Genomic DNA, 15,232 nt, shown 5'->3' on the forward strand with positions numbered 1-15,232 from the left:
ACTGACTGACTGGTAATTCTCACCTTCAGTAGTCAGTGAGGACACATAAGGCAGAGGCGTATATCTTGAACCAGACGGTTATTTGAATAAGCATGTTCTTAAACGTATTTAATTTGAACAACTGCTTGTCAGTGTCTTTGTGTTTTTACCAGGGAAAGTTTTCAGTCAAACCGTCAGTGTTTGTGACTGCTGAGCACCACCATTCCGGACTTAAGCGTGATGCAGCCAGTGTTTGGATTGAAGATGTCACGCAATCGTCCTGTAAAGTTTGTTTGAGAGAATTGCAAAACTACGCAGGTTCCCACCAAGATATCTCTGTGGTAAGTGTCAGACACAAAATATTTAATGACTAATATTTACTATCTGTTGACCTTTTATTAAAAAATATATGTGCTCTCGAAGCACTGTTTCACTTATAATTTCTGTCTGAACCGTTTCTAACTGACTAAAACGTATTTTTTTTATTAGAATTGGTTGGCGTTCACGTATCTTCACAAGCCTCCGTTTTCTGAACATAACTCGATCTACTTTGCGAACGAGAAACCTCCTCGTGGTGATCATAATAACGCCTTCTGTAAGGTTAGTTGTCAAATGAAGTCATTTTTATGGTCAATTTATGTATTTATAAGTAGTTTTAAATAAGACCAGGTTCGATAAACTCAGGTTTGGTATATTGTTTCTGCCATATCCTGCGATATTTGTACTCTACGGTGCAGTCTGATAATAAAGTGGTTGCTAGCCTTTCCAGTCACGTACTTCATCGAAAAAGTGTGAATCTGACATTCAGTCTGCAGGAAATTACCCTATGCAGGACGACTACAACAGTTAGACATCAATTTAATTTAATTCGAATCGAGAAATTTTGTGATGATTAAAACTGTGTTATGGCAGTTGGACGTCGAGTAACCTAGCCAATCAGATTAAACAATTTCCATTGGTGCCGTATAGTAGAGAAGAATTCTAATGGAACATCAGGTCAAAAAGTACATTATTCAGTCAGCGAGATCCCGAGATTTTCCAATAGGAGTGAAACCTTTTACCTCATACCAATGAGCAACATGAGACCCCTGGGAGCTAGGCCATATAATGTCAGTCTTTGTGGAACAAAATAAGAAATGTATAATTCAGTCAATGATACAAGCTACAGTGAATTATTGTAACTTTATGGTGTCGTGGATAAATAAATTGCGCTACTGAGCGTACTAAGTTTTCTATCTGCTTTAACATCCTTTTTTTCTTCTTTCTAAAGGACGTAAACTTCGCCAACTTTTACAACGGAACTCCATACGTGTTTGTTTCTGCTGATCATTCATCAAAAGGAGGAAATTTAAGTCCAGTTCATAATGGAATAACTGCTTGGGTCGAGGTAGGATAAACAACTTGTTTTTTGCCTATAATCCTAAATGTAACGATAACACACTTAGTTTATGGCTTGCCTGATCATATTTCTAATCCCTTGATAAACCTTTTTTTTCATATACAGTATATTAACAAAACCGGCTTTCGTGTATGTTTCAAAGAATTATTTGAGGCAAAATACGACCCCCTCTCCATTACTTACACCGTATTGTCAGGTAAGATTTAATTATTATTTTACATCATCTAAGCAATTTTTTATAAAGATATAAATTTGAGTAAATTAGATGAAACTCATTCACTTTGAAGTTATATATTATAGCTGCAATCACCAAATAAAAACAAAGACAATAGATTCAACCGGCATGTCTTTAAATGGTACACCGTTATTTCCAAGAGGCTGGAAAAATGGGTTGAGTCGGTGAGCTTTTTTTTCACCGAAAACAAATGTGCAGTTAGGTCTGACCCGAGTGACGATTTTGGGGAATCACAGATAATTATTATCAAGTAAATAACAGTCATAACTGTTATTTTAATTACAAGAACACTTTCCACTAGGACAATAAAAGCAGTCATTTTACTTCACACTGCTAAAAAATATCTATGCCAATGAACTCTCGTAAGCTAAGTTAATTCATGGCTTACAAATAACCCTTTACCATCCACTCAAATCGATAACTACGATGACCTTTAGATAGTTAAGATTAACTAGATTTGTCCACACTTGCAGAGATATGTCAGCCTGGATGGGGTTATTTCAATGGTTATTGTTACTTCACAAGCTCTGTGTGCACTTCATGGCTGGCTGCAGTGTCAAACTGTTCAACGATGGGCTCTCATCTGGTGACCGTTCACAACCAAGAAGAAAACGTTTATATTCAACACCGTCATAACGGAGAGAGGTCCTGGATAGGGTTGAACGATCGCAGCGTAGAAGGGTCATTTGTGTGGACCAACAGGGAAATAAGTTGGTTTAGGTTCTGGGCTCCAAAGCAACCAAATAATATCAAAAACCAAGACTGCGTGCACACTCTTGGTGCAAAGGGAGGGTACACTTGGAATGACGTGTCATGCAATAACTGCTACAACTTCACTTGTTTCAAAGGTAAAACACTCTATCTAATAAACTGCTTAGTAGCTTTACGAAAAGCTTAGGAGGGCTAATGAAAGAAAATAAACTTAAAGGACTGAATCTACTGAATTTTGCTGGATGTAATAGTGATAACGTTTTTAGTGTATTCGAGTTGGGTATACTATTGTCAGTTTTCAGTGTTTCATTTTATTTCTGTATTTCACGTTCTTTGTGAAAACTAGCGTTTAATTTCTTTTTATGGACTATCTTTGTTTAAAATGACATAGTTAATACATACACGTTTTGTCTGGTAAGTTGTATCAGACTACAGTTTTGACAGTATGCCTGAAATATTTGGTCGCTGAATGGGCCCTCTACAGCTAACGGTCATATGATACAAAATACGCTATGCCGGAGAGCAAGCTACGCGCGAGGAATTTAAGGTCGCGCAGGACCCTTGCAATCATTAGTATGTATTTATTTAAAGAGTATGCACGAACTGCCGGACAACTGAAGCCGACAACGCACGAAATATTCATGAGAATGTTTGTTTTTAAACTCTTTTGTACAAGTAATTACTAGTAATTGTTCTCAGCTTTGTGCCACGTGCGCTGGAACATAGAGAATTATCATAAATAGATTCACAGCTTTGAATATAAAAACATTGACTCGGAAGGTCTTCGGAATCCTCAAAACCTTCAATTTTGTGTCCAAGTTTTCTCCGCCGATATAGAATTTCAAGAGTTGATTCGCGAGGAACATAAACTTGGTGTACTCTATTGTGCTCTGGCTAGAGCGAATTTTTAAATTTCCTTCTCATAATGAAGATAGCATGTTTCAAAGTTTAGATTTCACATTTTTACTCTCTTAGAAGCCATTAACTTGTAGCAGTTTTTGAAATCGAAAATTTTGTTCAGTGGCAGCACAAAATAAGTTACGATTTATCACTAGGCTATATAATCATTTAATTTGGTGCGCTGTGCTAGCTGAAAACTTGGAAACAAAATCGCATTATCTTCAGTTAAACTTTTGAGGGATTGTAACATCACAGACAACGGTCATCTCTCAGTAAAAGGACAATCCTGATGTAATTCCATCATCCCTGAGTATCCTTATTAAATTTTAGAGGAATCGATATTCAAAATGTAGTGAATTAAAGCTTTACAAGATAGCACTCCAACAAGAAATTTGGCTAATGAATATATTAATGTGCAAGGGTCCTGCGCGACCTTAAAACAAAGCGACTTCAAACAGTCAAGTTTGGACACTGTCATCACTTTTGTGTTTAATTGCATGTATTATGATAAAGGAAATCAGCATTGATGATGTGCAATCCACATGTTTTACTTTTTAGTTATAGACGAGTGTGCTACTGGCCACCACAGCTGTGATGTTAACGCAATCTGTCAGAATATTGTTGGATCATATAACTGTACTTGCAAAGCTGGTTTCCATGGAAATGGAAGAAAGTGTTTTGGTAACTATCACTTTGATATTTCATACTTTGATTTAATCGCTATCATTCTCATTACCATTCTAAGTGATACATTAATTTCTTTTAGACATTCAGAAGTTGACATGCGTTAAGATCGTCAGTAGAGAGATTATTATTCAGTTTTGCAAAAATAATTATTCCAAACAATTAATGGACGGATCAAGCCTGTTTCTCTGTACTTAGACGTTTTCACATTTTCAGACTTCTTGATGTTTCAACGAAACTGCTTCCAGAACAGTCGCGACTTAAACACATAAAGCTTCAGGCTCCACTCGAACGAAATGAATTTAGACGGAATCCGCCAGGGCTTGGCGTCTTGCAAACTTTTGTGTTATTGTTTCAAATACCATATCAAAAGAAATCATTTCTAACAACGTCAAATATCGAAAACAAAATTCCACTGAATTCTTGAATCGCTTCATTTAAAAGACGATATTCCTAAATAACTATAAGTGAGATTTAATCCATAGTTTATATGGTTCTTGTGAACTTTAATTTGACATTCATTTTCCCAGGCTTTGATAAGAAATTTCTGTTGGTGTTATCACGGATAATTACTCACAACTTTAGCTTTTAAAAAGCGTCACGTAGAAAATAATGCAATAGGATTTAAATTATTCTGGTACTCGATTTTTGTCCAACTATTAAAATTAATATTACTCGATTTCATAATGAATTTTGTCTTAATTGCAACATTTTATTTGTAACCGACTTCAACTTATTTTCTTTTCTTTTTGTAGATGTAGACGAATGTAAAACCAACTCGCACAGTTGTGATGTTAATGCTGTTTGCAATAACACCAAGGGAGGCTATAACTGCACCTGTAAAGAAGGATATACTGGAGATGGAAGGAACTGCACTGGTAATTATTTAATGTTGCATGTCGACTGAATGGAATATTAAATTGTGAAGAATATCAAGCAAAGCATCATACCGGCCTACCATTTTATCTCAACGGACGGATAATAACTTTTAATTTGTTTTAAACGAATGCTCCATCAAATCGCATAGCTGTGATGCTAATGCTGTGTGTCACAATTACAATACCAAGAGGTCTTACAAGTGCTCATGTACATGTAAAACTGGATATGCTGGAGATGGCCGCAAATGCACTGGTAACTACGTACAAAATGCATTGATCTTAGTTTATATTGGTCCTTTCATGTCGCTCTAAATTTGATGCGCTAATGCATGTACAAAAGCGAATTGTTTCAATTTTAAATTTAAAAGAACCTCCAGATAACAGTAACAGTTTGCTTAAAATAGATTAAGGAGGCTCGATGTAGTTTTTTTAGCCGAAGGGTGGTTGTGTTCAAAATTAAAATTATCCAGGAAGCCAATTTTCGAATTTTTGCCAAAATACATCAAAATGATCAAATATGACCAAATTTTTTTTACCTGTCACTTAATCACAAAGGTTACCATAGCAACCATTGACGTTTTCTTTTGTTCTCAAACAAGCTTGATTTTCTCGAAATCTAGATTGACTCTTGGTATTCATTTTTTGATATATTCAGTCAAGTATAGTAGATTGACTACCTGTACACAAAATTTTAAGAAAATCTGTAAGAGCGCTTTAGAGTAAATTAAGAATGAAGTTTTTGTTATTTTCTTATAATTTCCTACAATTGGCAGTCGATATATTTTAACAAATTAAAGCAAAAACTTCTTCGCTTTTAGTTAATGTTCTTTGTTGTTGTAGTATTTATATTTCAGTGAGAGAAACTGCGCTCAAATAATACAAAACAATTTAATAGCGCCTATTTTATATTAAAACGGGTTTTTTTCTGAAAATTTCATTCGTCATTTACTTGAAAACGCTCTTACAGTTAGCCAATCTACTAAACTTTAACATATCAAAAAATAAACACCAAGAGTCAATCTAGATTTCGCGAAAATCAAGCTTGTTTAAGAACAAAAGAAAATGTCAGTCATTGCTATGGTAACATTTGTGGCTAAGTGACGGGTAAAAAATTAAAATTTGGTCATATTTGATCACTATGGTGTATTTTGGCAAAAATCGAACATTGGCTTCCTAGATAATTTTAATTTTCAAAACAATCACCCTTCGGCTAAAAAAACTACATCGAGCCTCCTTAAGCAAATATAATATTTTTTTGTTGTTTTAGATGTAGACGAATGTACTACAAAGTCCTATAGCTGTGATGCTAATGCTGTGTGTCAAAATACTAAGGGATCTTACAAGTGCACTTGTAAACCTGGATATTATACTGGAGATGGGAAAAAATGCTCATCAGGTAACTATCAAAAATCCTAATATCGGATCTTTGGTTAGGCGTGATTAACGGTTTTCACCTGAGTGTCGAAAGTAAATTGCGTTTGCTTTGGTTTTGCATTGCTACGCTCAGTGATTGGCTTAAAAATCTCGCGCCACTTTCTCAGCCAATCAGAACTAAAACCAAAACCAATCGCGACTCGCTCGCGCACGTTTTCCCGCGCTTCGTGTCGGCTACATGTATTTGCTTCGAGTTTTGATTGGTTCACTGGATTGTCTGTGTCCTTTGTGATTGGCCGGAGTAATTACTTTGGTTTTGGTTTTACGACACTCAATTGAAAACTGCTCTAATGATAAATCACACAAATTACATTACATCCACATTGTGGGGTGTCTTACAAAGGAAGGCATGCTCTCATCACTGCAAGACAGAATAAGAATAAATAAAAAGCGGGGGGGGGGGGGGGGGATAAAGACCCTAAAAATATATAAGATTACAAAGTGACAATTTGTTGGAGGCTGTGAGGTGATCAATTAGTTGAATTGCACACGTTGAGGGTCGATCTCTAGCCTTAACGTTCTTTTAAAACCAACACGGAGAAAGAGACAAAAAAAAATAAATTTTCACTAGAAAAGTTCGCTTCATATGATGATCAATCTCTACTGCAATTACTTCATGGGGCTTGCATTAGTTTGATTTGATGCTCTAATCTTCATGACAACTACAGCAGACGGCTGGGCGAAGGACATTAAATTAATGGGGTTGACTGTACAAAAAAAGAACGCATTTTGACAGTATTTTAAAAATATTGAAGACGAATCGGCAGTTTGTCGTGCACGTGGCGGCATACTCCAAAACCACCGATATGTGAATTATCTGCGAAGATCAATCTCTATCTCCCCATTCAGATTATTATCTTCTTCACTTCAGTGAACTTGATCGATTTTAAACTTATTTTTTGTGCCGGCGGAATTAATATAGTTCTCCAGCCACAGGAACGATAGAAAATGGTTAAACTCTGCTCCTTTTCACTTGTTCAAAATCCCATGTTCAGTTCTGCAATTAGTTTGGGTGCCCCTATTTAAATGAAATCGCTTGTTATAACTATTCACGATATGGAACACTTTAGAGGAGATAACGCGCGGGATAAAGAAATAGCACAGAAAAATAATCATAATAGATACCTTTACGTCTTTATTGAACGCTCTTTCTGATTTTCAACCGTTATATGTTTTCGTTCTTTTATTGTCAGGCTGTCACATACCATATCTTAGCTCTATTTAAATTTTGTGACCGTTTGTTTCCCATACCCACTTTATTTTTCATTGTCTCTGAAAAGCCCCCAGGGGGAGTTGACAATAAAATTTGTATTGAATTGTATTGTATAGACCCCTGATGAACGTCGTGTCCAGCCGAAAAATTGGGCCAAATAAAAATATAAAACATAAGTTTTCAGCCGATCAAGTTTGTTTTATACCAAGTCTATTGCTGATTCTCGTGCCCATCTATGCCAAGACACGGTTACAATTTGCTCCTGTTTGTCAGAGTGGTCCTTGAATAGTTACAGAAGTCACCGCTTTTTTACCTCTTTCATCTAGCTAACGACAATAAATATTAACAACGCGCCACACTTTTGCCGCCAAGAAAACGCTCCTTCCCCTTGTTGGGTTGCCTAAAGGGTCTCCCTATCCCTCCCCCATGGCCAGGGTCCACATGGACGGACGATCGGACGCTTGTACGATGGGTTTACCGAAAAATGTTACCCATGGTGCTCCGTTAAAAACGAAACCTAACTCTGTGTGACAAGGAAATATCTTCAGCCGAGCAAGAAAAATACTGAGGCCCCGTTTACACGGGTCCGGACAAATTTTTGCACGGACGAATTTTGTATCTGGACCGCCTGTTTACATGGATCCGTGCAAATTTTGTTACAGATTGCAGTGGTGTTTACACGGAACCGTGAAATTTTAGACCAGTCGCGGCATTTGAATGGCTTTTTTACGTGTCTGTTGTGATTGGTTATCGCTAATGTTTTAAGCCAATCATGTTGCAGCTAATGCAGCACGCGGCAAATCAAACATGGCGGCAGAAGCGGCAGACAAGAACTTTACGTATAATATTTATTGTCGTTTAATCAACTAAATTTAAAGAGAAATGCAACCAGCACAACCTTCCTCACACTGAGTGGCGCACAAGGAAAAATAATCTAAGATACCACGCATGAACGCACTAAGGAAAGGAAAAGAAATGACGTGTCACAGGCCCGAGAAAGGGTGGTGCGAGCGGGAGAAGCAACGAAAACGAGGCCACGACAACATCGGACGGAGAACCAGCGAACCCGAAGACGCCACAGCAACCGGAAACTGTTAAGCATATCTCCCAAGCATGCTAAACATGAACTCCCACAACAGCGGCCAACCAATGTGCAACATCCGCGGACGTCGAAATTCATGCCCAAACAAAACCAGGCAACCCCGGTCGACCGAAGTTCAGCAGTCAGGTCCCACCGAACATATGCGTCGACTGGACAAGAACAGCACCTGACGGAAGCGGAAGCACGTGAAGGACCTGCCACAGTAACCAACTGACTCTCGCTCGAGGGTGAACACCGTGTCTCACGATGGACAAAATCTCTCAACGGCATCCCGAACGACGAGGGTCCCGCGCCCAAGACCCGACAAACGGGAAGTCATGAATCCACCAACACACACACTACTCCGATGGCTGAACAGTGTTGACGCTCAACCCGAAAACGGAGAACAACAAACAAATTGGCGGTGTCGCCAGGGGAAGCGGCCCAAACTACGCTTGTGTGTCGGCATGTCGAAGAACGATGCTGCGTGATACACCGGGAGAAAACCAGACCTACAAAAGGACATGGACGATGTAGCTGGAGCGGCCCCAAGAAGAGACCGAACAGCTACCTCGCCTCAAACTACCATCCGAAACTGAGAACATGTCAATCCCCGCAACTCCCGCGAACAACCTAACACCCGGAGACCGCACGACCGAAACACAAAGAAACAGAAGCCACTCTACCTCAACAAGCGTCGCATCCCCAAGTGAGCGCAACCAACAAGCCAAACGAGCGGAAAACGCAGCGAGGACGACGACAAAGAACGCCACCCAAATGGAGCCCGCGCGCGCCCACGGGGCAGGGCAGACGAAGGCAGCCACACCAAGAGCCCATGGCGGAAAGAACACAAACCAGACGCGACAACAGAGGCCAAGGTCACAACAATCATCCCAAGAACACGCCCGTCAGTAACAAAAGCCACAACCAAACATCGGCAGAGAGACCACCAAACCACCGCAACCGCCCAAAGGCACAGACGGGCCAAAAACCTGAGGGACCTGAGTCAGCGACCAGCGCAACCAGAGCAAGAACCGGGCACCTCCCCGCGGCGACCACGCCGACGCCCCCACACAACCAGTCGCCCAACCCATCACAGGAGGACAAATAGATCACAGGGCAAAGCACCACAGAAACGTCAAGACGTGCCGAAATGCCCGCGACAGTCACATCGGGGAGACAGGCCGCAGAGGCGACCGCCAGAACACGCCCGACGATCACAAGAGGAATGACGCCGAGCGTCAAACAGCCCAGGCCACCCGATGACGCCGGCGCCAACCAAATCAGGGCACAAGAAAGACGCGCCAACGAGAGGAGATGAGACAAACCAAGCAAACGCCGCTCCCCAAGGGATGAATCGCGACTCACAAAAATACACACACGCGCGCGCAATTTTGGCGCGTGCCAGGAACATTCAAAACATTTTCAAAACGGCACACGACACAAATAACGGACTCGTATTTCTCGTGCCACCCGAAGAAGGAGAGCCGAAACGCGGAGCAGTTTAACCGCCATTTAGCGTATTTGGAACATTAACAATTTTTTTTAAGAACTTTACGTGGTCTGATGAAGAAATTAATTTGTTGCTTAGTGACCAAGAAATTCAATCGTGTACGTTGCCTCGATCGATGAAGATGGGAAACAATGGCCATTTGCAGCAACGTGTTCGACAAAAGCCCAGCTAATCTCGCCAAAATAGCGATGCAGGCTGCCGCCGCTCGTCTTCTCATATCTGTGAACTGCTTTCTGGGTTTCTTTTGCCTCAAATTTTTAAATTTTTAAAACAAAATGTAACAAAATAGGGGCATAATGCAACAAAATGTTTCATTTTTGCTAAGCAACCAGGCAAAATATAGCTAGATTCCAGGCCTTAACAGCGCTATCTGTGCAAAAAGTTGCACGGTTCGGGTGTTTACACGAGTCCGTACGAAATATGGAACCATGCCGTTCAAAAATTCGTCCAGTTCCGCCGGTCCCGTGTAAACGCAAGGTGGAACCGTGCAAGTTTTTGTCCGTGCAAAAATTTGTCCGGACCCGTGTAAACGGGGCCTCGACAATGGATGTGAAAGGAAGAGAAGAAACTCCCACAAGAAAATGAGCGCTTTGATTTGCCCAACATTTCCTTCAATCAATGCTTAAAGTGCTTGTTAGTTTAATCAGAAACAGCTCAACCTCTCTTAAATTTCTCGTACTCTATTCCATTGTTTTCCTGTTCTAGAAAGCACCACAATGCAACTACGCAGGCAAAACACAAAAATGCCAATGATGTGGGAAAATTGTCTTCGCCCACGGTATTGAATAGCAGTCACTTTGCTCTTTTAGATAGAGTTATATCCTTTCAATAACTGTCATATCCAACAGATATCAAGTTACGACCTATCAATCACAGAACAAATTCATGGCAAAATATGTGATCAAAATATGCGTTTTGTATTTTTAGTTTACAAAAACTGTGCTAAGGCCTACAAAGCTGGTAAACGAATTAGCGGTGTGTATACGATCAACCCTGACAATGCCGGCGCCTTTGATGTGTTTTGTGATCAAACAACAGCCGGTGGGGGGTGGACAGTGTTCCAGAAGAGACTGGATGGCTCAGTTGATTTCTACCGCGGCTGGGATGAATACAAACGAGGCTTCGGAAATCTGAACGGTGAATTTTGGCTTGGACTGGACAAGATTCACCGCCTCACAAAGGAAAAAAACAGACTTCGAGTGGAACTTGAAGACACGAGTGGAAAGACAGCTTACGCCGAGTACAGCTTCTTTGGTGTTTCCAACGAGAGAGGCAAATACAAGCTGAGTCTTGGAACATACTCTGGTATGTATTTTGATACATTATGTACTTGTCTCTTTCAAACAGAGAATAGAAGTATCCTACCTATTGGCGAAGATCAGTTTGGCTAAATCTGACTCTGACAGCGCTGCACTCTTTTTTCCTCATATCGTCAATTACTCCTTTCTTACAAATAAAGCAAAAATGTAACAATTGAAATATTTCAGTAAACATGTAGATAGCTCGAGCCCAAATTGCTAATTCGCTGTTTTCACCATTCCCATAATACATCTTGTTTACCCCCCAAACGTTTTGCATAAGCATTGTTTTCAATTTATTTTGGGATTTTCAATGACGTACAATCGTCCCAAGAGATTTTGTTTGGCGGTAAACAATGTGTATTATGGGATCGTGAAAAAAGCTACTGCACACTTCCGTAATCGCGATGTTTATGCTGTGGTTCAATTTTACCCTTGGTGCAATTTGGTATTTATTTTGCCTTTATTGTGGTGCTTGGTAATATAGGATAATGAATATAAAACATAGAAAAAACACGATTGTACCAGCATTTGAACAACAACATATACACTTTCATTGTTCAAAAATAATAAACATGTTCAAAACACAACTTTAAAAAATCTGTTTTTTGAACTTTTAATGTAATGTTAGCATGTTTTGAGGCCAAGTCACGACAAAAAGTAGGGGGACATTCAGTGCCGGTTAATGCCTCACGTCGAAAAGTGCGCAATTTCACTTTTAGTCAAACATTGTCAAAAAGTTTAATCCTTATCTTTGACTTGATTGCAAAGGTGTAATGTTTTATTTTTATAATTTTTTACTACTTTGTGTGTTTTTTCTTTCATAGGAACCGCTGGTGACTCACTTTCCTATCATCGTGGTTGTGCGTTCTCCACAAAAGATCGTGACAACGACAACTATCATAGCAGCTGCGTCTTAGAATACAAGTCAGCCTGGTGGTACAATAGCTGTGTCCGTACCACCCTAAATGGTCCCTATCACCCGGGCAAACTTTCTAAATATAAGAGTTGGCAAGGTGTGGTCTGGTATCACTGGAAAGGCGCCTCTTACTCCGCTAAACGTGCTGAGATGAAAATCAAACCAGTAAAGGTCTAGACCTAAATCGTACGATTTTTATCTTTCAAAGCCTAATCCATCTTTTAGTAAAAATAAAGTAATAGAACTTATGTCGGAAACAGAATTAAGTGTTGTTAGGCTCCATTTTCGCTGCTCTCTCGCGATTTGTTTACCTGAAGAATTCAATTTACTGAATGAATTATCAAGAAAGTTAAACATTATAAAAGGTGTTGGTATTGCATTTACTCGATCGTCCATTATTTATATGTTGTTAGTGTAAAACACACCTGTCCGTTGTCTCAGGCCTCCAGCTTTTTAATTTCTCAATAGAAGCCACTGAACTTGTAGCCTGTAGATTAGGTAGTTTGGCTGCACTCTTGGGGCAGCGAGAGGCAAGCGCGAAACGGGCAGGGAGAGCGCCGGAAACGCGAGACGAACGCCTAACATGAGTAACAAACGCAAAAATAAATCCTTTAACACTATCATATTATCTTTTGGGAAGGGAAAGGAATTCCTCCAGTTGTTGATTCGGACTGTGTTAGATTCTACCCCGAAACTTCAGCGTTAAGTTCTGAGGGGACCCGATATCACTCAAAACATGTCTCAAAGGCATCCCAAGTTGCCAGAAATCACCTATAACTATAAAGTCTTCTGAAGTAACATTGACTTTAGTGCCTGGAGTTAGCATGGAAATGTTCCGAAAGACATCTTATCTTTCGTAGTTCGAGTTATATTATGATTTTTCTCAGTGAAGAAAACCTTGTGAAAATCACCCATGTTTATATTAAACTTCACTTGTAATAAGGGAAAAATTAAAGCGACATAGCAACTCCTGTTGCAACAAAATTGCATCAAAAGTGGTTAAAACTACTCTTTTATAATTTAGGATATTTTAACTAAAGACCAATTGCGAATGTCAGAAAAGAGCATCTGTTTTTTAAAAAAGGAACTCTATGGAATTGAGCAACTTTTAAGCAACTTTTATGCATCGATCCTTGCCCCTTGTAAATTAAACACTACTTGTTAGAAGTACCTGTGTGTGTTGCTTTGGCTGAGCTCTGTTTGTTGGGATAAATCAAAACTACCCATTTTTGGAATCTTTATGGTCATAGGCGTGGCCGTTTACTTACATAACAGTGACAGAAAGATCACATTACAAAAACATAGAAAGCATCAACCCATGCTCTTGTTTAAGCCTAATGCAGTCCTGAATAATTTTTGCCTCAGAATACAGATGTCTCGCGTAGCAGGCTTTCACTCTTGTGAGATAGATGCGCACCAGACCACTCCCCTAGTGCAGCAAAACATCATCAAATTATCTCAAACTCTTGTGTTTATTCCTCGTTATGATTAAGTGACAGCGCTATTTCAGTTTAATCTGAATAATTTAAGTCAGCCCAATAGAATGTTTGTATTGGTTATCAGTGTTATCGTCTGATTGTCACCGTTTTCAGGCGAAAATTATTCTTCCACTAAAACAAAATCGCTGGGAAAAAGAGATACCTTGGTATCAAGTTTCCGGGAATGTTGATTAATCGTTTTCTCAGATTTATAGTTTTATCATTAACAAAATTTGTTATCAGTATCATTTCTTCATTGTCCTTTATAATGTTAATCTGCAGCAATAGTTTGTATAAAAAGGGTCAAATGGTAACAGGACTGAGTTAAAAGGGAACCGTTTGGGTTTGACAAGATAATTATTGACCTATGCACATTCTCCATGGTTTTGAATAAGTTATACACAATGTTCTTACTGATGACACCTTAATATACGCCGTATATTTAGCTAAGCTGAGCGTGAGCAAAGCACCGTCAAACAATTCCAAAAAAATACAAATTTAGTAGCCCAGTCAAAACAAAATAGAACGACCTGGTCGGAGTGAAATTAGGAATTAGTCACATCAGTAAACAAAAAGAAAAGTTAGTAAATTGGAAAAATATCAATTTTTAAGTCAAGTTCACGCGCACTATTTACCTCCATTGATCTCGAATTCCTCAAGAGGACATTCTTTTAAATTGGTTTTCTAGGGCATGGAAAGAATCGTGACGCCTTTTTTTATTTACCCCAAAAATGCTGTTTTGCAGATTTTTCCTTTACAGTTTGTTTTTTCGCACGAAGTAAATTGAAGAAATTTTTTAACCGTGTTGCAAGTGCTCTGGACAACTAAATTTTAGCGTATTTAAAAAGTGTATTCGACTGGATTTCAAAGGTTTGGCTTGTTAAAAACTGGTATTTTATATTTAGTCTTGGTAAAAGGTCCACCGTTCCTGAATATTTTAATACATACTTGCTTATTGGATCGCCTAATCGACGTATTTGATTTATGCCAGTATTTGAAAAGAAAAACATTTATGTCGCCGGGGAAGAAAAGTAGTTGACAGCAACCAAAATAGAACAAAAACACTTGACAGTTTGTGTCATTCAACTGCGAAAAACCTTCCAAAAATAGTCACATGAAAAATCTTGTAAAGAAAACATTGCATAAGTGAACCTGAGTGATTAGGTTTTGATCAGTCAGTAGTAACTTTGAAAGCTATTGCTAGCGCTTTAGTTCTTTAGTTCTGGAGTCTGATATTCTTGTTCATTGCGTTATCGACCGTCAGCACTACCATGTCGAAAACAACATCAAGCGCTAATCAATCCCAAGTTTCTTCGCAGGGCCGAATAACAAGGTCGAAGCGCTGCTTCATGAAATAAAGATGGAGCTCGATGAGATGCGAGAAGAAATCAAGACTCTGAAAGAAAACAAAACGACTGGTAATGGTAGCATAATGATTCGTCTAAATTGCCCAACCTCAGGCAACAACTAAGTATAAAGTTTTTTCACTTTTTATCACAGAAACTTTTTT

The 15,232-nt window shown here is 39.1% G+C and overlaps 2 protein-coding genes across 2 annotated transcripts in view; one reads left to right on the plus strand and one right to left on the minus strand.

Moving 5' to 3' along the window:
* Window positions 1-15,232, minus strand: part of LOC144649741 (allene oxide synthase-lipoxygenase protein-like) — a 178,064-nt gene that overhangs the window by 161,242 nt on the left and 1,590 nt on the right. The gene's annotated exons all lie outside the window — the stretch shown is intronic.
* The window catches only part of LOC144649742 (uncharacterized), an 82,255-nt gene that overhangs the window by 6,901 nt on the left and 60,122 nt on the right, over window positions 1-15,232 (plus strand). The window contains exons 8-11 of the mRNA XM_078509313.1: window positions 153-320; window positions 469-579; window positions 1,250-1,366; window positions 1,484-1,574. Of these exons, the coding sequence (XP_078365439.1) occupies window positions 153-320; window positions 469-579; window positions 1,250-1,366; window positions 1,484-1,574 (487 nt within the window). The remainder of the gene's footprint in view (window positions 1-152; window positions 321-468; window positions 580-1,249; window positions 1,367-1,483; window positions 1,575-15,232) is intronic.

The sequence above is a fragment of the Oculina patagonica genome, chromosome 4 (genome assembly GCF_052425735.1).
Source record: "Oculina patagonica isolate OP01 chromosome 4, crgOcupat, whole genome shotgun sequence".
Lineage (NCBI taxonomy): Eukaryota > Metazoa > Cnidaria > Anthozoa > Scleractinia > Oculinidae > Oculina > Oculina patagonica.